Source organism: Aquarana catesbeiana, linkage group LG01 (genome assembly GCF_042186555.1).
Source record: "Aquarana catesbeiana isolate 2022-GZ linkage group LG01, ASM4218655v1, whole genome shotgun sequence".
In the NCBI taxonomy this organism is placed as follows: Eukaryota; Metazoa; Chordata; class Amphibia; order Anura; family Ranidae; genus Aquarana; species Aquarana catesbeiana.
The window spans coordinates 168,260,521-168,287,417 of NC_133324.1; the positions used below are offsets into that span (position 1 = coordinate 168,260,521).

At 43.6% G+C, this 26,897-nt stretch overlaps 2 protein-coding genes across 3 annotated transcripts in view; one reads left to right on the top strand and one right to left on the bottom strand.

The window, feature by feature from the left end:
• The window catches only part of ARSK (arylsulfatase family member K), a 93,886-nt gene extending 82,687 nt beyond the window's left edge, over window positions 1–11,199 (top strand). For both annotated transcript variants that reach the window (XM_073624529.1, XM_073624530.1), the window contains one exon: window positions 6,677–11,199. In XM_073624529.1, the coding sequence (XP_073480630.1) occupies window positions 6,677–6,960 (284 nt within the window). In that variant the 3' untranslated portion in view covers window positions 6,961–11,199. The remainder of the gene's footprint in view (window positions 1–6,676) is intronic.
• A 12,854-nt stretch (window positions 11,200–24,053) lies between these two features.
• Window positions 24,054–26,862, bottom strand: GPR150 (G protein-coupled receptor 150). The gene has a single exon (XM_073612290.1). The coding sequence runs from the start codon at window positions 26,686–26,688 to the stop codon at window positions 25,465–25,467; it is 1,224 nt and encodes a 407-aa protein (XP_073468391.1). The 5' UTR covers window positions 26,689–26,862; the 3' UTR covers window positions 24,054–25,464.
• Window positions 26,863–26,897: the final 35 nt, after the last annotated feature.

The following is a 26,897-nucleotide window of genomic DNA, read 5'->3' on the forward strand; positions in this document are numbered from 1 at the left end:
CTATCAGTGCAGCCTCATCAGTGCCCACCAGTGCCACCTCATCAGTGCCCATCAGTGCCATCTATCAGTGCCGCCTTATCAGTGCCCATCAGTGCAGTCTATCAGTGCCCATCAGTTCAGCCTCATCAGCGCCCATCAGTTCAGTCTCATCAGCGCATATCAACGAAGGAAAAAAATTACCCATTTGCAAGATTTTATAATAAAGTATGAAAAGTTTAGCAAAAAATAAAAGCCCCAGTAATGATTAAATACCACCAAAAGAAAGTGTGAAAAAAAATTTATATGGGAACAGTGCTGAAAGCTGAAAATTGGCCTGGGCAGGAGGGGGGTTTAAGTACCCAGTAAGCAAGTGATTAATGGGATGGCAAACTGCCATTTTTTTTCCTCTTGGGTTTAGATACTTTTTATTGAGTAGTTTAGCAGAATACCATTTATTTCCTTTAGCCCATTTCACTTTGTCAGGTGTAATACTTTTGCCATCTAAAGCAAAGTTTTTTTTGTTTTTTTTTAATAGCTCTATCCATTAATCTTACATAGGAATACATCCTTTGTGTTTTGGATTCTTTGATGGAAATAAAGATGCCTTCTGTTTTAATAAGATAAATGTAATAAGTCAACACTAAAATAATATTATTATTTAAGGTACTTGTATAGCGCTGTCAGTTTACGCAGTGCTTTACATATACATTGTACATTCACATCAGTCCCTACCCTCAAGGAGCTTACAATCTAAGGTCCCTAACTCACATTCATATACAGTGCCTTGAAAAAGTATTCATACCCCTTGAAATTTTCCACATTTTGTCATGTTACAACCAAAAACCTAAATGTATATTATTGGAATTTTATGTGTTAGACCAACACAAAGTGGCACATAATTGTGAAGTGGAAGGAAAATAATAAACGTTTTTCAACATTTTTTACAAATAAATATGTGAAAAGTGTGGCGTGCATTTGTATTCAGCCCCCTTTACTCTGATACCCCTAACTAAAATCTAGTGGAACCAATTGCCTTCAGAAGTCACCTAATTAGTAAATAGAGTCCACCCGTGTGTAATTCAATCTCTGTATAAATACAGCTGTTCTGTGAAGCCCTCAGAGGTTTGTTAGAGAACCTTAGTGAACAAATAGCATCACAAAGGCCAAGGAACACACCAGACAGGTCAGGGATAAAGTTGTGGAGAAGTTTAAAGCAGGGTTAGGTTATAAAAAAAATATCCCAAGCTTTGAGCATCTCACGGAGCACTGTTCAATCCATCATCCGAAAATGGAAAGAGTATGGCACAACTGCAAACCTGCCAAGACATGGCCGTCCACCTAAACTGACAGACCAGGCAAGGAGAGCATTAATCAGAGAAGCAGCCAAGAGTCCCATGGTAACTCTGGAGGAGCTGCAGAGATCCACAGCTCATTTGGGAGAATCTGTCCACAGGACAACTATGAGTTGTGCACTCTACAAATCTGGCCTTTATGGAAGAGTGGCAAGAAGAAAGTCATTGTTGAAAGAATGCCATAAGAAGTTCAATTTGCAGTTCATGAGAAGCCATGTGGGGGACACAGCAAACATGTGGAAGAAGGTGCTCTGGTCAGATAAGACCAAAATTAAATTTTTTTGGCCTAAAAGCGAAACGCTATGTGTGGCGGTATACTAACACTGCACATCACCCTGAACACACCATCCCCACCGTGAAACATGGTGGTGGCTGCATCATATTGTGGGGATGCTTTTCTTCAGCAGGGACAAGGAAGCTGGTCAGAGTTGATGGGAAAATGGATAGAGCCAAAATACAGGGCAATCTTAGAAGAAAACCTGTTAGAGTCTGCAAAAGACTTGAGACTGGGACAGAGGTTCACCTTCCAGCAGGACAACGACCCTAAACATACAGCCAGAGCTACAATGAAATGGTTTAGATCAAAGCATGTTCATGTGTTAGAATGGCCCAGTCAAAGTCCAGACCTGAATCCAATTGAGAATCTGTGGCAAGACTTGAAAATTGCTGTTCACAGACGCTCTCCATCCAATCTGACAGAGCTTGAGCTATTTTGCAAAGGAGAATGAGCAAAAATGTTACTCTCTAGGTGTGCAAAGCTGGTAGAGACATAACCAAAAAGACTTGCAGCTGTAATTGCAGCGAAAGGTGGTTCTACAAAGTATTGACTCAGTGGGGCTGAGTACAAATGCACGCCACACTTTTCACATATTTATTTGTAAAAACTGTTGAAAACCATGTATTATTTTCCTTCCACTTCACAATTATGTGCCAATTTGTGTTGGTCTATTATATAAAATTCAAATAAAATTAATTTACTTTTTTGGTTGTAACATGGCAAAATGTGGAAAAATTCAAGGGGTATGAATACTTTTTCAAGGCACTGTACTAGGGCCAATTTAGACAGAAGCCAGTTAACCTACCAGCATGTCTTTGGAGTGTGGGAGGAAACCGGAGTACCCGGAGGAAACCCACGCAGGCACAGGGAGAACATGCAAACTCCAGCCAGGTAGTGTCGTGGTTGGGATTTGAACCAGCGACCCTTTTTACTGCTAGGCAAGAGTGCTACCCACTACACCACTGTGCTGCCCAATATAATAATCAATAGAAGGCTGCTAGCAGTGGGTAAGCATTCAAAAAACCTAAATATAACAGTAATAAAGGTGCATCACTTTAATATAACACCTACACTATATCTGGCCTGTTCTGGTATTTGGCTCCTTGCGTGAGCGCTTCTTTTCCATCTAATGGCATTGTGGGCTTTTCTGACTCTCCCCCAGTGGTGGACTGCTGCTGCTAGAGTCAGAGGACCTCAGGTGGATGGAGCTTGATGTCCATAGAGTGGAAGCTGAGACTGTTAATTACCAAAGCGTGACTTACTGCACTGGCAGCTAGTGAGCTGGTGAGTGCGGTCTTACCCTCAGTCAGGGCCACCATCAGGGGGGTACAGCCGTTACAACTGTAAGGGGCCCCGGGGCCCGAGGGGCCTGCCCGAGCCAGAAGAAGGCAGGACAGGTGAAGGGGATCCGTGCTGTGCAGTATAGAAACGATCTCACAGTTTCTGCAGTTCTCGTGTCATTGATTTTAGACATTGAGTTCTTTACTGCCAGGTGTGTGTGTGTGGGGGGCAGGGCGCTGACATATATACAGGTGTGTGTGTGGGGGGGGCGCTGACATATATACAAGTGTCTGGGGGGGCTGATATATATATACAGGTGTGTGGGGGGGAACTGACATATATACAGGTGTGTGTGGGGGCTGACATGTATACAGGTGTGTGTGAGGGGGGCACTGACATATATCATATATACAGGTGTGTGTTGGGGGGCTGCCATGTATACAGGTGTGAGGGGGGGTGATAAATATACAGGTTTGGGGGGGCTGACAAATATACAGCTGTGAGGGGGCTGACATATATACATGATTGAGGGGAGGCTGAGTCCATACATGTGGGGTGGCCAGTGTGCGGATTCGGTAGGATGGCCCATAGGCAAGCCCTGGGGAATGTTGGTGCTCAGGCTTGGGGGGGGGGGCAAGGGGCCCTGGTCTAAAGCTGTGTAAGGGGCCCAAAAATTTCTGATGGCTGCCCTGCCCTCAGTTGCACATGATGTCCCTTTTTTTTGGATGTTGGCAGTAATACATGGACATTTCTGGAGCTAAGGGACTTGTTAGTTTACGTATGCATTTTTTGTGTGTGGTTTTCACTTTCACGTTTTTATGCCATGATTTATAGTGGAATCTTTAACTTATTCATTTACTTGATTACTGCTGTTGCTATATTAAGGCACTGCATCTTTATCACTATTTCTACTATTTATTACTAGTTTTATTTATTACTAGTTTTAATAAGTCACTGGTGTAATCAGGGCCATATATAGTGTGGGATTGGAGTGAATAAACTTAAGCAGTAGGTGCATTTACAATGAGTTGGGCCAGTTCAAAACTGTATTTTAGGGCATGCAGCCTACTTTTATTCATTAACAGGAAAAGTTCACATGTACATCAGTTGCCCGCACAGGGGTTTCTTCCACACAATGTGCACAAATGAAAATACAGAGCCACCTGGCTCACTTGTTGGCTGCACTGTTGCTCCTCTTACCAGTCCCATTGACTGTGTTGTCCAGCTCTCCTGGAATACTGGAACACTTGGCTCTCTAGCCTTTAGTCACAGTGCCCTGCTGCACAGCCCACCTCTGGCATATGGATTGGGGTTCTCCTGACACCACCCCCCAATAGGAGCTGATCTGACTCCTGGAAATGAGACCTGCTGTCTCCTGGTTTCTGGCTGGACCCTCTGATTCTTGGCTTCTGGTTGGGCCCTCTAAACCCTCGATGAGACCTCTGTCTCGTGGCTTCTGGCAGGGGCCCCTTGACCTCAGGTGAGACCTTCGAACTCCCACACTGGAAGCAGTCCCCAAACTGGAAGCTGTCTCCAGACTGGGAGATCTGAGCAATTCTCAGACCTGAGTACACAATGAGCCTGCACACCCAGACACAGGATTGTTTGTTCCTATCCAGAACTACAGAATTTGGAGAAAGCCAAAAACACAGCTTCGATAGAAATGATAGTTCTCAACCTCCCATTAACCCTAAATGCAAATCCTGTGTCACATTTACCTATATTCTTACAGTGACAGGGCCTCCCTCTGTTGCAATAGACATCATTCTGCCTCAGGTAGACCTTGATTATGATGCCCTTTGGTACAAGCCCTGCCCCTTCCACTACTAGCCTTTGCTATTTGAGGTAGCATGTGGTCTACTTTATTTGCAGAGCTACTTTTCAATTGAATCGACCACCAAACAAAAAATGCAGAGATGGTTTCTTGTTTCCTTAAAAAAAAGGAGCCTTGTGCCTTCATCAACCTCTGTGTTTCTTTTCTCCTACAGTTTTTTTGCTGAATTTGGCCAAAAATGTCAAGAGGTGGACAGGAAGAACACAAATTAAAATTAATTATAACTGTTTTATATTTGGAAGCTGGATAATGTTTAAAAAAAATTGTGTAGCTGTAGGACTAAACTTTTTAGCTAAACCAGTAAACCTTGATAAAGAAACAAATGAACCACTCTAGGTGTGTCCAATGCTATAATGCCCTGAGAAAAAGGATGCAGGTCTGGGTTGTTCTGAGTACACTGAAGAAGTAAAAAATCCAATTTCTTTATTTCAACAGGTTAAAATCTTGACAGTAGCACCTAGCATAACACAGAGGGAACATGATTAAAGCGTTTCATTTCACAGACACTTAATATTCACCTGCAGTTTATGATTAAGTGTCTGTGATGTGAAATGCGTCTACCTTGTATGCAGGCATGCAGTCATCCACCTTTATTTTCTTCGGACCAGTAAACCTTTATATTATAAATCACAAATTATATTGTCCTCTATAAACTAGACATGTGCATGATGAAAAAATTTGTTTTGTTTAGTTTAGTTGTGATTCGTTAACCACTTCAGCCCCGGAGGATTTTATCCCTTCCTGACCAGAGCACTTTTTGCGATTCGGCACTGCGTCGCTTTAACTGACAATTGCGCGATCGTGCGTAGTTGTACCCTAAAAAAAATTTACGTTCTTTTTTTCCCACGAATAGAGCTTTCTTTTGGTGGTATTTTATCACCTCTGCGGTTTTTATTTTTTGCGCTATAAACAAAAAAAGAGTGACAATTTAGAAGAAAACGCAATATTTTTTACTTTTTGCTATAATAAATATCCCCCAAAAATAATTAAAAAAACATTTTTTTTCCTCAGTTTAGGCCGATATGTATTCTTCTACATATTTTTGGTAAAAAAAAAAAAAAATTTTATTAGTAATGGCAGCGATCTGCGATTTTTATCAGGACTGCGACATTATAGCAGACACATCGGACATTTTTGACACTATTTTGGGACCCATGTCATTTATACAGTGATCAGTGCTATAAAAATGCATTGATTACTGTGTAAATGACACTGGCAGTGAAGGGGTTAACCACTAGGGGGCAGTGAAGGGGTTAAATGTGTCCTAGGGAGTGATTCTAACTGTTAGGGGGCTCGGCTTTAACACACAGGACAGTGATCACTGTTCTCGATGACAGAGAGCTGTGATCACTGTCCTGTCACTAGGCAGAACAGGGAAATGCTTTGTTTATAAAAGCATCTCCCCATTCTCTCTCTCTTGAAATTGCACTGAAATCCTCCTACATAGGTTTTACTTGTTTATCTGCAGTCTTCTCTACCCTACACTCCTTCAAAAGGGTATAATCGGGTTAAAATCTTTCTCCATCTGCCAGTATCACAGAGGAGGGGGCAGAGAGCTGCAGTTACACTGTGTGGAAGCTGATTGGAGAAAAGGCACACACCCCCCTCCACACAGCAAACAGGAGCGAAGGAAGGATACAGAGCTGTGTTCAGAATAGACTGAGCTCTCTCCCCCATTACAAATTTTTTTCGCATGTGTCGGGAAAGACTCATGCTGATAACAGAGGAACGAAGCACCAGAGAGAAATTACACTTAGAGCCTTGGAAAAAGATAAGTAAACACTACAGATATACAGTATATGCTTTGTTCAGATTTCATGACTGAGATTTACAACTACTTTAAAGGAAGATAAAGGTCTTTGCTATAATTGTAAAATAATTGTTCACAGTAATATCTACATAATTAATGTACACAATTCTCATGATTTAATGATGTATTATTATGTCTTGCAGATTTATCAGCTGATCCAGATGAGCTTAGAAATGTGGTCACTTTGTATCCTGATATTGTCCTGTCCATAGAGAAGAAACTTCGGTCCATTATAGACTACAAGAAAATATCTTACAATGTTCATCAGTATAATAAGGAAGAGTTTATCAAATGGAGAGCGAGCATTGGACAGAATTATACAAATGTCATCTCTAACCTGAGGTGGCATATCGATTGGAACAAGAGACCAAAAGCTTGTGAACTGGCCATTGATAAATGGCTACAAAGTGGGAATATTAATCTATGATCAGATCCAATCACATAAAATCTTTCATTGTGCAGGGAAAGTATTCCTAGATCTAATTATCTTAGCATTAATCATTGTATAAATTGCAGCAAAGACCATGTGTTGCTTCTTAAGTAGAGATGTAGTTGCCTAGCATGCACCTACTGTTTCTATGTGTATAAAGCACACAAAATCACTGCACAGAAAAGTGATGAGAAATGGCCTCACCAAAATTGTAAAGCCCTTAGATAATTGTATCACCTTCCTTTATTTATTTATTTTTTCATCCCTGATTTTCACAACAGCAGATTGATATACTGCCTTACCGTGGGGCTTGGTGTTCTTTTCAGAGGGGATAGCACTTAAAATTTATGTCTAGGTGTTAGCCATATTTACCCCTTAAATCTACCTCTTTCTCTCTAGAGCAGTGGTCACCAGATGCGGCCTTCTTCTTGCCTTTATCTGGCCCTTGAAGCATTATTCCTGCCACTGACACCAATAAAGGGGCACTATGCTTTTCACTGACACCGATGGCGCATAATTCCTCCCACTGACAACAAAAATGGGGCACTATTCCTCCCACTGACACCAATTATTTCTCCTTCTAATACTAAAGATCAGGCCTTGTTTACTCCCACTGGGCATAGTCCAGACCCCCTAAAGGCTGAAGGAAAGTAAACTGGCCTTTTCTTTAGAAAGTTTGGAGACCCCTGCTCTAGAGCATGTCTCTAAAGTGGGGGCCTCCAAACTTTCTTAACCAAGGGCCAGTTTATTGTTCTTCAAACTTTAGGGGGACCTGACTGTGGGTAGTGGGAGTAGAAAATGTCCTGAAGTCACTGGGAGTAAAGAGTGTCCCATCTTTGGTATTAGGGGGAGGAATAGTGCACCATTATTAGTGTCAGTGGGGGAAATAGTGCCCCATTGTTAGTGTCAGTGGAAGGATAAGTGTCTCACCTCAGTGGAAGGAATAGTGCCGCAAAGGCCAGATAAAGGCAAGACCCCCGTGCCGCAGTTTGGAGACCGCTGCTCTAGGGCATTTTCCCTTGTTCCTGTAGCAAGAAGCAGTTTTTATTATCCTTGTGTAAGATGCAGGCTTTTTATAACAGAAAAGACCCTAGAGGTCTCTTCTGTCATAAATATCCCCCCTCACCTCTGCCTGTCAGCGGGTAATGTGATCTGAGCCGCACATGCGCAGCTTAGACCTCATTTATGGCCTGCTCTGCCTCCCATATCGACGTGACCCCCCTGCGCATGTGTGGGAGTGACTTCACATCAGCGCGGCCAAGCAAGCGACCGGAGATGCGAAACCTGGAACGAGGACTGGGTGGAGATGGAACTGCCGGAGACTGGGCAGAGCCCTGACAGCTCATCCCTATAGGGCTGCGTTTGTAACTAAGTCTGTCATAATGTACTACCTTAGTATGCAGTGCTATTTTATATTTTAAAAGAGACTTTACTACCGCTTTAGGTGTCCATATTGTAACACTGGTGTAACACTGGTGTAGAGTATAAATAAATATACTATTTAAGGTTGTTAATATTGCATTAACATATAATTCATTATTCCGATAACTGCATTGGTTATTTTTGCATGCTAATAAAAAAAAGCAGAGGTAAAGCACATAGAATGGGGAAGGGGGCATAAGAATGCTGGTCAGAGCTCCGACTTTGATGCAGAAGCCACTTATTGCCTAATTGAGCACCTTTTGGGTTTTCTAGGGCATGCTGAAGGTTTACCACTTGGACATGAAGGCTTCTCCTGAAGCCTGGGTACAGTCTAAAGCAGGGGTAGGCAAACTTTAGCCCTCCAACTGTTGCTGAACTACAACTTCTACCTTTCCTGAGCCTCTGGGAATCATGCTAGTGCCTGTTAGTCTTCCAATGCCTCATGGAGGGGGGGATGCGAGTACCTACACCTATTCTCTGAGAAAAGAAAGCATAGAGTATGAGAAAATACTAATGTTTATAGTGCTAATTATACCAGTTCAGCAACATGATGTTCTAAGAATTTATTATAAAATGTTGATAATCAATACAACAACATCTTTTATGGTTACATTTGGCCTCTCAAAAATGGTCCTTCATCAAATATTCACACATGTTATAAACCTACACAATACTACACAAACATAGATTATAGAGATGGCTGGCACCACCTTATGTATACAGTAGCGAAAATAATTATTTGATCCCCTGCAGAATTTGTAAGTTTACCCACTTATAAAGAAATGAAGGGTCTATAATTGTTATCATTCTGTAGGTGTATTTTAAATGATAGAGACAGAATATCAACCAAAAATCCAGAAAAAACACATGATACAAATGTTATAAAATGAACAATCTATTTGCTTTTAGTAAATCAACTTCAAAGTATCAAGTGGAATACCATAATACACAATACATAAAATATAATTCACATTTTATAACACATTGCATCCAAACATTGTGATGTTTATCAAAAGAAATACTTTGAATACTATATGATCTTCTGTAGTGTTATTAAGGTAGTTTCTTATATTAACGCTGCATTCATATTGCATATTGTTATGATAAAACACAGGAGGAAAAGGAATACATTGTGCCACAAACAGTATTATTAGCAGTAGATAGTAAGCTGGGTTTATGATTAATAATAAGATCCAGCCTACTAGTCACTAATGATAATATTTATGACACAGCATATCCCTTTTTCTCTTGTATTCCATTATAAAGATTTGCATACAGTATGATTATACCATGCGGCATTACAATAAGACTTCACTCTAGTAACACTACAGAGACTCTAATATTATTGAAATTCTTGCTTTTGATAACCATCACATAGTTTGAATGCAATGTGTTATTTCATGAAAATTATATTTTATATATTGTTTATTATACTATTTAGCCTAATATTTTATTTTTTAGTACATTCTACACTTTACTGGTTATTGAAATTCTCTAATATCTTGAATTGATAAAAAGCTACTATTATTTTGTTTCCTTTTTTTCTATTTTTTTCTTTTAAACCTTTTCACCGTTGTAGAATTTATGTCACACCTTGTATCTGAAGTGACTGCCTGTCACAAAATAATAATTATTTTATGGAGGAGGGCCTACTTTCAGGACTTTTCTTGCCAACATCCAGTAGTTTCAGTCATAGTATACTTTTCCATCTAGGGGCACCATTGGATCTCAAATTTTCCGACAACAAAATCCGTTCTCGTAAATTCCGATCATGTGTACACAATTCTGACACACAAAGTTCCACGCATGCTCAGAATCAAGTACGAGACGGAAGCGCTCGGTCTGGTAAAACTACCGTTCGTAATGGAGATAGCACATTCATCACGCTGCAAATTGTTAAATCTTTTAATGCAGCGCAAGCCTACTCACAAACAAACTGTCTTCTTTGAAGTAAAACACATAGGCAAGTATTTGTGAAAAATAAATAGCCATTTATTAGGGGTCATAACAAAATAAAGAGGAAGGCAATGCTGGAGAAACTGGTGAAATTTGCAAAGCCTTTGTACCCTAGGGCACAAATCAATTATTTAACAGGCAAAATTGGTGGCCTAAGGAGTCCTTATAGTGAGCACAATCGGGTCCAGGACTACAAGAGCTCAGGAACAGCAGCAGATGACATATCTGTCCTCAGGCTGTGGTCATACAACAGTCTGCATCTTTTGCCAGACCAGACTGAACCCAGGCCATAACTTTCTTGTCTTCCTTCCACACTTCCTTGCAGGCTGTGGCTCTGGTGTTGTAGTTGTGGCAGGAGGTGGAGGAGGAAGAGGAGAACCATGGTTGAACAAACGTGGCTTTGGCTTGTGAGTTCGCCCCTCAACCCCTTCTTTAGGGCTTGTAAGATCACGTTGGCCCTCCTCCATTTCTAGCATTTTGCAGGCTGCATGTAGGCATAGTCCTCTTGAAGACTGGGGGATTTCTGAGGGCCACAGTAGCATTCAGAAATAGTCCAAGTGCTGCCTCCTCCAGGTTACTTCTTTTCCTGGGACTTTATAGTGGAAGGGGGAGGGGAGGGACCTGGGATTCTGGCAGGCTACTGGGCCCGGCCACCTCCTGGCTGCCAATTACCCCCGCCACCTCCTGGCTGCCACTTTCCAAAACCTCCTCCTGGCTGAGACTTTCCTGTGTATGAAAAGGGGACATATTTTTAGTTTTTGGTTCATCAATCACACACAATTTTCAGCTCATGACTGTTGCAAATTGAATGTTAATAACTGTTGCAAATTGAATGTTAATAAATAGAAAAGACTATCATTCTGACCCCAGCATTTTTCATTCTTGTCCCAATCATTTGTGGCCACTACTGTCTATTGATATGTAAAACACTTCGTAAAATCGGAAATTACTGATCAATAATAACACCATTATTAATTTGACTAGAAATATGTTGAACAATGTTATACCTGCCTCAAGCTGGGCTCCTCCACTTCTTCCTGACTGGAAGGCTCAGGTTGGATGTCGGAAGCCTCAGTTGTGGTGGAAGGAAGCCTTGAAGGAAGATTGGAGAGTGCTGGCCTGGGTTCAGTCTGGCCTGCCAGTAAAAGCAGTCTGTCATAGTACCACAGCCTGGGGACATAAATGTCATCTGCTGCAGCTCCTGATCTCTGGGAATCCTGGACCTTCTTGCGCTCCCTATTATATGTGCTCCTCATGCCACCAATTAGGGCCTTCAAATAGGGGATGTCTGCCGTGGGGATCACCGGCTTCACAAATTCCAGCAATTAATCCAGCGCTGCCTTCCTCTTTGTTTTATTGTTATAAAAGGGGTGGTTTACCTGCCACAGACAGGGCAGCTCCCTGTACATATCAATGAATATGGGGATAAAGTTCTGATCATTCAATAGATCCATTTTATCTGCAAGACACAACACAAGACAAACCCTAATGTCAGGCTAAACTCTCCTAATCTTGTCGCAATATAGGCCTCAATCTATAAATAGTATAGGGCACTGATGCACCAAGTTAAAACTGTACCTTCATTCAAACGATTGGTGCTTCCGATACACCTTCCTCCTCTCACAGATCGTATGTATGACGCACGCGTGTTAAGCTTTATATACACTGCGCATGCGTGAAACTCCGCCCGCACCTGACGTTCTTTCTAGTCTATTCCCCGCCCCTTATATGGGGCAGGGAATGCCCCATATAAGCCCCATATTGTGGGACATATCTGCCATATAGCAGTACGTCTGTCAGAGCCTGTGGAGGTAGCCTCCCGTGGAATCCACCCAGATGTTGTCCCTTCGGTCCCGATCTCAGGTAGGCAGGGTTGTCACTTGGGTCATGGTCTCCGATAGCCAGGATTGTCACAGGTGAGGATTGTCCGTTCACTCGCACGTTCTCCAGTTCCAAGCAGGTTAAAAAGGTCAGAGGCAATCAAGCATAGATGAGATCATGGAGAGAAAATGAAAAAGGGGCTCCACATGGCGTAGGTCAAAAAGTAAAAGGATTTTATTGGATAAAAAGCCTTACAGAGTAAAAAAGTGATCACTAGATAAAATGGTGGCAACGTGGGAAGCAAACGCCCTACGTGTTTCGACTAAAAAGCCTTCAACTGGGGCATGCCCCATATTGGATGTGACTTGGTTTATTTGTGTGCTAGCCGCTAACCGTTACAGTGTTCACATAGATTTATTTTTGGGCCAGCGCAGCTTCTCTTTTATACCACTATTCCCCGCCCCTTGTCTTTTGGCGCAGTGGGAGAGCACATGATGGAGAGACAACAAGTTTATGCAGACAGCAGCAGTGACGACAAGGAAAGCCTGGAGCCACAAACATCCCGATCCCAGAGGATATTTAAGGCCTCCAATATGGCCTTTATAGAGATGGTGGAGACGATGGACATCTTCGAGAGGGCCGACTATGAAGGGAAGCATGGACCGTACCCAAGCCCAAATGTGAGAAAGGCCAAGATCATGCCTAAAGTTCTGAAAAGTCTGCAGAAGAATTTTAGGGTACGGCGATCCAAGGATCAACTGAGGAAACAATGGTCAGACCTCAAATTGAGGGAGCAGGATCAGTACAGAAGAATCAAGAGATTGCTGCAAAAAAGTAAGTATTTTGTCGTGTGTTCCTATTCTTCTTACGTTCGTGCTGCTCCATGTGCTTTTCTTTACTGTTGTTCAGTATAAAATGGCAAGTTTCAGGGTCGTGGGCACAGTAATCGTTCGTAGTAAACATCGTTCGTTCGCCCACTAAAAGACGATATTTTTGGCAGATGCAGGTTAACTACATTTGGTCATGCCTATTTGTCTTAAAAGAAGTTTAGTACATTGTTGTCTAGATGGGTTTGTAACTAGAATAAAATGCAAACTTAATTCAGTGTAAGGAGAAGACACTCAGCAGCTGTTTGCACATCTGGATGCAGGAGCACTAGTGTGGGACACCAGAACAAACTTTTTAGGGTGTCCCACACAGGTGCTCCAGTGAGTACTAGGAGTGTCTCCATGTGTGAAACTTTACCCAAAAAGGTAAGTATTTCAGCTTGAAGAAAGTGTAAAAATCATGTTTTCAGCTTGAAATTCTGCCAAAAAAGACAATTGTACGACACTTCCAAGCAATGTTTCATATTCCTATTTCTTGCATCAAATATCTGTGTGCTAAGTATTATTATTATTATTTTATTCACATAGGGGAGAAAAGACTCGGGACGTCAGAGGTCACCAAGGACCCCCAACATTCTAAAGAAGGGGAAGTCACCACACCACAACCTCAGGATGTAGGAAGGAAGGAAGGAGAGGTTTAAGAAGTGGGCCAAATAGTGAACGGTGAGTGTCTGAGACCACAGCTTCAGGTAATAGTTGTATGCCCCTGTATATTTATAATACATGGTGTGTTTTTTTTTTTTAGGTGATGTGGATGTTGTGGAAGAAGAATCTCATTTCACAAGTGCAGAAGTCCTCGTCGGGGAGATCATGGTATGCATTCGGGATTTAAAGAAGATCAAGGAAGACATCAATGATGTGGAAAAAGAGTCCAAAACATCATTGTTGTTTTCGGCAGAATCAAAAACACACCAACATTTCTAAAATTGTTTCTCTTTTTCTAACTTTTCTCCAAAATTTTGAAAGCCAAATTTTGAAGATGCACACAGCGTGTCAACATGTGCTATCTGCCATCACAGGATATCAAGGTACGCGTTTTGGGAGTGCAACCCCTTCCTCGCAACTATGGTAGCTGAGATAAAGGGGTTGTACCCCCGAAACGCATCCATTGATCCCCCATGATGGGAGCTAGCACATGTTGACATTAGACATGGGATCAGGAGGGAAATCCCCATTTTGACTGTCAATTTGTGTGCATCTTCAAAATTTGGCTTTCACAGGGGTGACATCACCGCATCCGATGAAGGCAATATCAACACAGTTTGGACATACTAATGTCTGATATTGCCTTCACTTTGTCAAAGTTGAACTTTGGAAGTTCCTGAGTTGTGTATTGCTTTATGTTTTTAAACATGCCTGTTTTAACACAAAAAAGGCTATTTGTACTGTCCTAAAAAAAAATGTTCTTACTAAAATATGTTGGTTGTTTCCAAAACCCTTTTCTAACACGCATGTGAATGTGCACAGAGTAAAAAGTTTTGTACTCAACGATGTGTTGCTTCTTCTTTCAATTGTCAATATCATTTTTTGAGCTAAGTTGGTGTTTACAGTGAAATGGGGGTTATTTACTAAAGGCAAATCCACTTTGCACTACAAGTGCACTTTCAATGCAGTTTCATGTGCACTTTTGCAGTGCACTTGGAGTGCAAAGTGGATTTTCCTTTAGTAAATAACTCCCATAGTGCTTTATAATTTGCCACAATCAGGCCATTTTCGTGACTCACCAAAATTCATTCATGGTGCTGAAAATGATGAATATTTATTATATAAATCAGTAATGCATTACATACATTAACAACAAAAACAAGGTATGTGTAGCAGACCCACAACATAATAGTTCGCTGAAGAAGAGATTGTCACCTCATGTTTCAAATACATTACGTTTGCACTATTGACGAAAATGGCCAAAAAGAAAAGCCCATTGGAGAACCTGGGAGACAGCTTTAAGAAACCCATGCAGTAAATCAAAAATCGGTAGTTATAAACCCTCTGGTCCGGGGTGAGGGTCCTCATGGCTTCAAAATGGTCGGCTGGTCAGAACGAACTAACAAAAAGCACTGAAAAACAGAAAGGCCGGAGCTGAAAATCAGAAATGAGGGGACAAGAACGCACTGAAAATCAATTACGTAATATAAATATGAACCCACAAGCACAAACTGAAGAGCAGTAACGATCGGAAAAACACGAGGCTGAAAAGCGCGAATCGTCTGTCACCAAACTTCCACTAACATGAGATTAGCAGAAGGAGCCCAAAGGGTGGCGCACTGGCTATTGAACTTCCTCTTTCTAGTGCCGTTGTACCTGTTGTACGTCACAGCGTTCTTGACGTTCGGAATTTCCGACAACATTGTGTGACCGGGTGTATGCAAGACAAGTTTGAGCCAACATCCGTCGGAAAAAAAACATGGATTTTGTTCTCGGAATGTGTGATCTTGTGTACACGGCATAAGGGTTGTGTGTACCATTTCCTTATGGTAACCTGCAACCTCACCAGATGTTACGAATTCCACTTCTTTTGACCTGTCTATAGCCAGGCATGTACTGGCCATTGGGACTACTGGGAGTTTCCCGGTGGGCCGATGGCTCAGAGGGCCATGTTTTTTGCAGAGTTTGGTGGCGGGGTTCGGGGAAGGTGGCCAGCGAGGAGGGCAATTAGATGTAAGAGCCCGGGAGGGAGAAGAGCTCCACCCCCTCCCTGACCACCGGAGAGGCGAACGGGAGTGGGCGCGGCCAACCCGGCACTCCCAGAACCTCGATTCTTCCACCTCCTCTCTGCTCCAAGAACAGTGTTGCCCAGGCCAGAAGACAGGCTGACTGGGGACCCAGAGGATCAAGACAGGCGGGAGGCAGAGGCTGCCGAGGAGCCGCTAGAAGGAGGAGAGCAGCGAGAGCACCCCCGGATCAAGAGGTAGACTCTGCACTGCTGCTGCTGGCCATCAGGTATCCGGCATCCTAAACATACCTGCCCACACACAGAGTCTAGGGGAGGAGCAGAGGAGGGACTGCATATAGGTACAGTGCTATGTGGTCTGTCTCAGCCCTCCCCTCTTTCTCTCAGCTCCCCCTCTGACTCTCAGCCTACCCCTCTGACTCTCAGCCCCCCTCTCTCTGTCTCTCAGCCCCCCTCTGTCTCTCAGCCCCCCCATCTCTCAGCCCCCTCCTCTGTCTCTCAGCCCCCTCCTCTGTCTCTCAGCCCCCCTCTGTCTCTCAGTCCCCCTCCTCTGTCTCTCAGCCCCCCTTTTCTGTCTCTTTGCCCCCTCCTCTGTCTCTCAGCTCACCCCTCTGTCTCTCAGACCCCCTCTGTCTCTCACCCCCCCTCCTCTGTCTCTCAGACAACCCCTGTCTCAACCCCCTCCTGTCTCTCAGCCCCCCTGTCTCTTAGCCCCCCTCTGTCTCTCAGCCCCCCTCTGTCTCTCAGTCTCCCCTCTGTCTCTCAGCCCCCCTCCTCTGTCTCTCACCCCACTCCTCTGTCTCTCAGACAGCCCCTGTTTCAGCCCCCCGTTTCTCAGCCCCCCTGTCTCTCAGCCCCCCTGTCTCTCATCCCCCTCCTCTGTCTCTCAGCCCCCCTCTGTCATCCAGCCCCACTCTGTCTCTCAGCCCCCTCCTCTCTCTCACCCCCTCTCTCTCTCACTCACTCCCTCTCATCCCCTTCCCTCAACCCCCTCTCTCTCACTCCCTCTCACTCATGATATACAATAATGGATGTGGGGGCCTTTTGATGGGTGTGATTTATTTTTGGGGTGGGGGGCAGCGTCATTCAATTAAAGTGGGCCGGTCTGGATAAAGTGCAAGGCCAAATTGCCTGTCCCAGTCCAGCCCTGTCTTTAGCAAAAAAAAATTTTGTCATAAGCCTTACTAGACCATAAGGGTTCTCCTGCCTGGGAAAAATGTTTGAGATGGAGATTCCTTGTCTTTTGATGATACATATTTACATCTTTGTAATTATAGTGATAAATGCTTTTTGAATGCCGCCTACCCTGACCTTCCAGCGGGACTGCTTTTCTACCATCATTTTGGAACTTACCGCCGCATGGTGCCAGCCTCATAACTTGGTGCTCTTGTATTATGAAACAAGTCAATCTTACTAGCCAGGTAATCTCCTTTTTTCCTTTTTTACATAGTGAGTCCAGAAATTGTCCTGAAGTCAGCTCTATATTGCATTGAAATTAATTCTATAATCTGCACTATGGTAAGAGCTTGCTGATCACACAGAGGATTCGTTTTATCGCTGATATGCTAAGGCCATGAATCCAACTAATGTGCCTGACACTCTATCACAACATATTCTTCTAGTCAATGTACACAAGAGCTTAATTTGGACCACACTGTCCAGGGAGTTTAAAATCGGCATAACTTAATCATCTGCCATTTATGCTGGGATCTGTTAGGGTTCTGCCTCCAGCTTTTATGGTGTCTCCTGCGCAGCTAAGGGATCAGTCACTGCTGTGACCTTCTCTGCTATACGTGTATTATTTTGGGTGTATTATTTTGGGTTTTTGTATCAGTGCGATATCAATTATAACACCCAGCCTTGATATATCCCTTCTAACTGTGCTAATGTAGTAAATGGTATATTTATGCTTATGACCAATGGCCTTATTTGGCCAGCGATGTCACCACTATCCCCACTGCTGTCCCCTTCGCCAAAGATTTGGCAAGCACAGGCGGTTCATCGAATAGGGTTGTGATGAGCACAGCGGACCAAGACATTTGTTGACTGAACATCAAACATCAAAAATCCACCGAAACCCTGAAGGTGGGAATCATAGAGGCCATCTCCAGAGGTTTGCCCACTGCTGAGTGTTTCAAACGACTCTGCAAGAAGGAAACTTTCTGGATATACTCCCTCATTTCTCTCTCGTCAGGGGGACTCAATGAGTTAGACATATGCACCTTGTTATAATAGACCACACGCCCATTTCTGGTTTGTTTCCCCTCCCCTTCCTTCCCTGTCCCCCACCCCTGTCTCCCCCCCGCCGCCCCACAAACAGGTCTGTCTCTGCTCTACCGGTCGGGAGTGGTATAGCAAATATATTGTGTATATATATATATATATATATATACTGTATATATACATATATACATATTGCATGATCCATCATTAGGTGCACCCCATGGTATCCACACCATGAGGGGACATACACGCATATACATCACTGGTATACCAATTAGGGGGAATGCAGCACCAAATGTATTATTACCATACATTATTATTATTAATTCTTTACACTACAGCCTTTTCCCCCTCCCTACCTCTTCATGTTTACATGCATACTAACCCACTTTTTTTCTATTTTACTTGCCTGGCTCTTCATACATCGTTAACCTCTTCAATAGGCTTCTATACATACAGAAGAGAATTATACTTCAAATATTACCATGTGTAACAGTTTACTTTTTTGAGCCAATCCGAGACTTTAACCTCTGCTTCGCCTGCCCCTTGCTATAATTTATTTTTTCCCTAAATTGTTTACTGATTGGCCTGCTGGTCGTTCCAGTTCCACGGCCACACCAACATGCTCTCCATTGTTTATATATAGCTGTCCTCCTCTAGAGGGCAGCAGGCCAATAGAAGGAGCAGCCAGCTCCGAGCGTGTAGCCTTCACCACTGCAGCCCTGATTGACAAGATTCCAGCCCTGCCTTGGTCCAATCAGATGCCGGCGACATCACTTCCGGGTCAGCGTAGAGCTTCCTGGTTCTTGGAGAAACACTGTGATCCATTCCAGCCAGCTGCCCTATCCTTTCCAGATCCCCGGAACAGCGGTGGAACCTGCAGAGCTATGTGGAATGCCAGGACTGCACTTTACTTTGATGAGCGTGCATCTTCTATCATCTTGTAAGTGTTTTTAATGCTATCCTATTAAAGTCATCATTTTATTACTACACTCAGGTTGGAGCCTCCCCCTCCCTGTTTTTTTCCCTAGTATATCCCTTCTAACTGTGCTAATGTAGTAAATGGTATATTTATGCTTATGGCCAATGGCCTTATTTGGCAACTGATGTCACCACTATCCACGCTGCATTATCCACATGGCTGAGGATTCCTGGCCATATAAGTAAATCGTGCCTGTGAAGTTCTTAGGTGTTAGCACGTGGGATTAATCTTAGGTTAGAGTGTCACTCTTACCACAAATGCAAGTGGTCAGACACTACAGCCGGCTTCTTCACCTATAAGGCAAGCAGGCCTACCAGTACTTGGTTGCCCCCAGGACTTACACACAATGCTATTGTGCCTGGCTACTGTGCCAGGGCAGGCACAAACTAAGCAAAGCAAACAGGTACTTGCGGTTGGCAGACAGGCAGAGTGGTTCAATGACAATTCATGTAAAATGCAGGCAGAGTTCAGAGAATAGTTGTTATTCAGTCCGAGGTCTCACACAGGGAAATCCAATCTAGCAGAGCAGGGCAGACAAACAGGCAGCTTGTTTAGGTATTACACACATAATCACACTCTATCACAAGCATGAGACTGAAGGTTTGGCTGGCTTATAACAGGTTTGGTTTCCACCCAGAGACTGACCACATTCATCACCTTGCAGGTGGACACAGACAGGGAGAATGCCATAGCCAAAACCAGGATGCTGGAATGAGAAGCAGAAGCACTAGGCACTCCTGACATAGAATTAGAAACTACACTTAATGGAGGGCATAAAGGGTAATTCCAGTTTTGTGGGGGAAAAAATTGCAAATAAAGAAAAAACAATATAGTGTATACTAGGGATGAGCCGAACACCCCCCTGTTCGGTTCGCACCAGAATATGCGAACAGGCAAAAAGTTCGTTCGAACACGTGAACACCGTTAAAGTCTATGGGACACGAACATGAATAATCAAAAGTGCTAATTTTAAAGGCTTATATGCAAGTTATTGTCATAAAAAGTGTTTGGGGACCTGGATCCTGCCCCAGAGGACATGGATCAATGCAAAAAAAAATTTTAAAAACGCCCCTTTTTCCGGGAGCAGTGATTTTAATAATGCTTAAAGTGAAACAATAAAAGTGTAATATCCCTTTAAATTTCGTACCTGGGGGGTGTCTATAGTATGCCTGTAAAGGGGTGCATGTTTCCCGTGATTAGAACAGTCTGACAGCAAAATGACATTTCAAAGGAAAAAAAGTCATTTAAATCTACTCGTGGCTATTAATGCATTGCCGGTCCGACAATACACATTGAAGTTCATTGATAAAAACGGCATGGGAATTCCCCACAGGGGAACCCCAAACCAGAATTAAAAAAAAATGATGTGGGGGGGTCCCCCTAAATTCCATACCAGGCCCTTCAGGTCTGATATGGATATTAAGGGGAACCCCGGCCAATATTTTAAAAAAAAATGGCGTGGGGTCCCCCTCAAAATCTATACCAGACACTTCAGGTCTGGTATGGATTTTAAGGGGAACCCCGCACAAAAAAAAAAACAGCGTGGGGTCCCCCTAAAAATCCACACCAGACCCTTATCCGAGCACGCAACCTGGCAGGCCGCAGGAAAAGAGGGGGGGCGAGAGAGCGCCCCCTTCCTGAACCGTACCAGGCCACATGCCCTCAACATTGGGAGGGTGCTTTGGGGTAGCCCCCCAAAACACCTTGTACCCATGTTGATGAGGGAAAGGGCCTCATCCCCACAACCCTGGCCGGTGGTTGTGGGGGTCTGCGGGCAGGGGGCTTTTCGGAATCTGGAAGCCCCCTTTAACAAGGGGACCCCCAGATCCCGGCCCTCCCCCCTGTGTGAAATGGTAAGGGCCTACCATTTCACTAAAAAACTGTCAAAAATGTTAAAAATGACAAGAGACAGTTTTTGACAATTCCTTTATTTAAATGCTTCTTCTTTCTTCTATCTTCCTTCGGTTTCTTCCTCCATCTTCTTCTTCTTCTGGTTCTTCTGGTTCTTCCTCCGGTGTTCTCGTCTGGCATCTCCTCTGCGGCGTCGGCGTCTTCTTCCTTTCTTCTCCTCGGGCCGCTCCGCATCCATGATGGCATGGAGGGATACTCCCGCTCTTCTCTTCATCTTCTTCTCTTCAACTTCTTCTCTTCATCTTCTTATCTTCATTTTCTTGTCTTCATCTTCTTTTCAGGCTGCTCCGCATTCCATGATGGCATGGAGTGAGGCTCGCACTGTGTGACGCTTCTCCTCTTCTGACGGTTCTTAAATAACGGGGGGCGGGGCCACACAGTGACCCCGCCCCCCTCTGACGCACGGTGACTTGATGGGACTTCCCTCTGACGTCACGGGGAATGCCACAGGGAAGTCCCGTCAAGTCCCGTGCGTCAGAGGGGGGGCGGGGTCACCATGTGGCCCCGCCCCTCGTTATTTAAGAACCGTCAGAAGAGGAGAAGCATCACACAGTGGGAGCCTCCCTCCATGCCATCATGGATGCGGAGCGGCCAGAGAAGAAGATGAAGAGAAGAAGATGAAGAGAAGAAGATGAAGAGAAGAGCGGGAGCCTCCCTCCATTCCATCATGGATGCAATGCGGCCCGAGGAGGAGAAGGGAAGAAGATGCCGACGCTGCATGGGAGATGGCGGACGAGAACACCGGAGGAAGAACCAGAAGAATCAGAAGAAGAAGAAGATGGAGGAAGGAAACCGAAGAAAGAAGAAAGAAGAAAGAAGAAGCATTTAAATAATGGAATTGTCAAAAACTGTCTCTTGTCATTTTTAACATTTTTGACACTTTTTTACCATTTCACACAGGGGGAGGGCCGGGATCTGGGGGTCCCCTTGTTAAAGGGGGCTTCCAGATTCCGATAAGCCCCCCGCCCGCAGACCCCCACAACCACCGGCCAGGGTTGTGGGGATGAGGCCCTTGTCCTCATCAACATGGGGACAAGGTGTTTTGGGGGGCTACCCCAAAGCACCCTCCCAATGTTGAGGGCATGTGGCCTGGTACAGTTCAGGAGGGGGAGGGGCTGCTTTCTCGTCCCCCCCTCTTTTCCTGCGGCCTGCCAGGTTGCGTGCTCGGATAAGGGTCTGGTGTGGATTTTTAGGGGGACCCCACGCCATTTTTTTTTAATTTTTGCGCGAGGTTCCCCTTAAAATCTATACCAGACCTATAGGGTCGGTTATAGATTTTGAGGGGGACCCCACACCTTTTTTTTTTTTTGGCCGGGGTTCCCCTTAATATCCATACCAGACCTGAAGGGCCTGGTATGGAATTTAGGGGGACCCCCCATGTCATTTTTTTTTTGGTTTGGGGTTCCCCTGTGGGGAATTCCCATGCCGTTTTTATCAATGAACTTCTATGTGTATTGTCGGACCGGCAATGCATTAATAGCCGCGAGTAGTTTTAAATGACTTTTTTTCCTTTGAAATGTCATTTTGCTGTCAGACCGTTCTAAACACGGGAAACATGCGCCCCTTTACAGGCATACTATAGACACCCCCCAGGTATGAAATTTAAAGGGATATTACACTTTTATTGTTTCACTTTAAGCATTATTAAAATCACTGCTCCCGAAAAAACTGCCGTTTTTAAAACTTCTTTTTGCATTGATCCATGTCCCCTGGGGCAGGACCCAGGTCCCCAAACACTTTTTATGACAATACCATGAATATAAGCCTTTAAAATTAGCACTTTTGATTTCTCCCATAGACTTTTAAAGGGTGTTCGGCGGCACTCAAAGCTCATCCCTAGTGTATACAATTGCGACAGAAATCATATTGTAATTGAATGTTATTAAAAATCTGCAGCTCTGTAGTTTTCTGAAAATGCAATATGGCTACCTGGAGGTGTTCTCTACACAAACTGTGTACAGAACGTCCCCCAGAAACATAATTTCCTGCTTGTTTGATTGGCTCACTGATTTTCCCAGAAGTCTGCACTAAGATACAAGTCATATTTCCGGCATCCCCTGGAACTAAAATGTCATTTTTGGCGAGATACTCCCAACTGGAACACGTCTAAAGTGGTGCAGACTCAGTAGCTTTTCTCATTAGTGTCCTACAGCTGCCACAGTTGATTGATAATTATGGAACCACTCCCAAAAACTCACTTTCTCACATGGGCATAGAGAAACAAACAGTGATTTTCTCAGAATAACAAAAGGTATGAATCTGCATCAAAGTAAATCCTTGCAATGTACATAGATCACCGGGGGGGGGGGGGGGGGGGGGGGTCTGAACAAAAGTGGAGTTACGCTGTAAGTGAAACAGTGTGGCTTCCACATATATTTGTCTATTTCCACATATGTGTGCACCATTTTTTTTAGTGTAAACTGTTAAAACAGTGTAACTTGTTTTTTTTTTTTCTTTGCCAGCTAATTAGTAAGTGTGCTGGGAAATGTTTGTATTGTGTGTTTTCTGTAGAGAGTCCTTTCTACTTGAACCTTGCAAACAAAGAAAATGTCTGAAGTTGCATTTATTTCAAATATTAGGACCTCCAGGTGCTTGTACGTTTTACCAGCTTCCTAGTAGAGAATCCCAGGATCCCCAAAACACCAGATGCTCAGAAATGCAATTATCCAGCATGCTTCCTGGCCATTGGTACAATACATCCCCCACCTTATGCACCTTACTAGTACCCCATCATTATAATAGGCTGCCCTACTAACCAGTAACCAATAATGAGGAAAAAGGGTTTACTTCATATTACATGTTTTTGTTAACAGTTAAAACTGGCTAGGGAAATAAATTATGATCACCCAGAAGTACCCACCGTTTCTTCAATTTCTTCAAGAGCATCCAAAGAATTTTAGATTATTGTCCTGTGAGCTAGAAAAACTTTGTGCAGGGTGAAGTTGAGAGTACCATTGTCACAATATGTATTTAAGTGTAAGGATCTGTCACTAAAAATGACCCTTTATGTTCATTAAAGGTCAGATTTAACTATCAGACCACCTACAGTAAGCCCAAATAACTGTATGGATGCTTGAGGGACTTGTGTATGAAAAATATGCTAACAAGAAAAATTACTTGTTGCCCATAGACAATCAGCTTCTATGCATCAATTTTGCAGGGCAAAGTTGAAAATGAAACATTGAATCAGATTGGTTCATAAATCCATTTAATCCCAGTATTATATGGTTATTTTAAAAGTATCTTCATACTGTTGCACTGACCTGCACACCTGCAAGTCATGTCTAGTTTCCTTATATTGTAAATGTAGGTATGTAACAAAGTGTTATGACATTATTTACAATATGGAATTGTTTCTATTAACTTTACTAAATTAAGAACTTAATATACACATTTTACGGGTGTACATTGATCGCTACAAAACAGATTTCCTTGACAAAACAAACAAAACTGAATTGCACAGTTTGCTTTAAATCTAATACATAATTTTGTTACACTCATACTATAAATGTGGACAGTCACATCATATTCATGTACAATGTCTTTATATCAGCTTCTGTATATTTACAAAGATTTGTTATTCATACACAGAACACACAATTTCCATACTTTACACACAATTTAAATACTTAATGAAATATTGGGAGGAGGGTAGGGGAATCCTCAAAAGGCTACTTCATCCAAAAGTGATCTGTCCATTTTGGGTCTAGCAAGTTAAGGGTTATCCTCCACTGGATCTTCACTATTGGTGTTTCACATTTGGCATTTCAGTGAGCTAAGTGTTTTACTAGCCTGAGTTCTCCAAATATTCCTTTGAATAACCCAATAGAGGATGCATAATACAGTATCTCTGCATTTTTTTAGCGAAATCTTATCACAACATTTGGAGAATACTACTCATTAGGCAAATCTGGTAGAGGACTGAACACTGTCCCTCTACATTCACATCTTACAGAAACACTTTATAAGTAGTTACAATAAACAGTTTTTGTTCCTTTTGGCATAAAGGTTTTTACACAAATGCATAAAATCGGATCATTGTAAGCACCTCTGTCAGTGTTAAGACCCCTTTCACAGGTAGTTTTCAGGTATTTTAGCACTAGAAAAGCGTCTGCAAAGCACCTGAAAACTGCCTCCCATGCCGCCCAAGTGTGAGTACTTTCACACTGGGACAGTGAGCTTATGGGACGTTTGAAAAAGTCCTGCAAGCAGCATCTTTGGGGCAGTTTGGGTACGCTGTATACAGTGCTCCCAAAACGCCCTGCCCATTGAAATGAATGGGCAGTGCTTCCGAAGCGCAGTGCCGCAACATGGGCATTTTTAACCCCTTCTTTGGGGTTAAAAGCGCCCCGCTAGTGGCTGAAAAGCGCCACTTAAACAGCAGTAAAGCTCCACTAAAACAAGTGGGTGGCGCCAGTGTAAAAGGGATCTTAATTGTTTGTCTTAACCCTCTAACTGCTATGTCTGCAGAACAGCTTGTTCTTTTGAAAATCAACAAACCAAATAAATATGTAATACAAAAATATGTGCCTTACATATAATCAGTGTATTAGAAGCTAGGCAAACCCTTAGTTGCTGCAGTCGGATTGCGTTTCTGAGTAACAGGTGACATGCGGAGCTGTTCTTTATTACATACAGCTATCCTTGGTCAGAGCTGCCGTCGGCTGCAGATAGACGGATCGTTGGAGGACAGAAGAAGAGTCCACCTCGGTGGTGGTGGTCGTGGACAGTTCCCTGCGGGGTGTCCGGGCACAGGACGGGAAGAGCTCTCTGCGGAAGGCGATCTCTCTGTGCTCCTGTAAGCAGCAGGAAAAGCACACCTTCTTCTCCAGTCTCCTAAGGAAAACGTTGTTGGTCTTGAAGAAGAGATATACATAGGGATTCACTGCGCTGTTGGTCACCACAAAGATACCCAACACAGCCATAACCTCCTCATCCAGACCAGTGATGGTGCCAAAGGCCACCTTCATCTCCACGACGAAGTAGGGGAGCCCACATACAATGAAGAGTATAATGATGACCAGGGTCATTTTTAGGGTCTTTACCTTGGCTCTAGGAATACAGCTGTTGACAGCCTCAAGCTTGAGTGGTCTTTTGGTGACTTTGAGTTCACAAGCAGCACCAAAGTCTTCAGTGGTCTTGGGGTTCTTCCCCTTTCCCCAGATGATCCACAGGATGCGGCTGTAGGCTACAGCCAGGACACAGAAAGGTAAGAAGAAGACGGTGACAGAGCTGTATATGATATAGACCTGGAAATGCCACTTAGGTAACTGCCAGAAGACATTGCGGCACCTGGCACCCTCCTGAGTATGGGCTGCTCTGAAGACAAAAGCCTGAGGCACTGACAGGAGCAGGGAAAGCAACCAACCCATGGCAGCGAAGCATCGGGTGGGTAGAGGTGTGCTTAATGGGTTTGTAATGACATGGTGTCTTTCCAGGGCTAATATGGCTATTATATTAGAAGAGGCAATGAGTCCAGACACCTGAAACACTTTAAAGATCCGACAAGCCACATCCCCAGCCAGCCACTCATCCTCCAGTAATTCCCATACAATCTGGGAAAAAAGAGTTATAAGAGAGACATAGAGGTCGGCTAGTGCCAGGTGGGTGATCAGAAAGTTAATCTTCCTTTTCTTCTCTTTGCCACTGCAGATCATATACAGCACCACTGAATTGCCCACCAGTGACACAGTGAAGATGACAGTCATTGCGATGATCCGGATCTGCCTGTTGTATGGAGGGGACTCCACAACCTGGCTTTGGTTGGAGAAGGGGCTGTTTGTAGCTGCCTGGGCAGAAATAGAGAGGTTACCCAGGATGGAAAGGCTCCCATATGGGAATGATTCCTCCATGGCACTGAATCAATGAGGAGCCTGGCACAGAGGGCTCTGCTGTCCACTGGAAGCCTGGTGCTGAAATCTTTAGCACAGAAGCAACAAGCTGGCACCCAGCTAATTGCGACTCTGTATAGTGAGTTGTTGCCAGGCACTTTTAGAATAGAGGTGAAACCTTTTCATATGTCTTTGTCATCTGACGCTCACAGGTGGGTGGTCTAGACAAG

Coding starts and splice junctions, on each gene's coding strand:
- GPR150 (XM_073612290.1), bottom strand. CDS start 26,688: ATGGAGGAATCATTCCCATATGGGAGCCTTTCCATCCTGGGTAACCTC.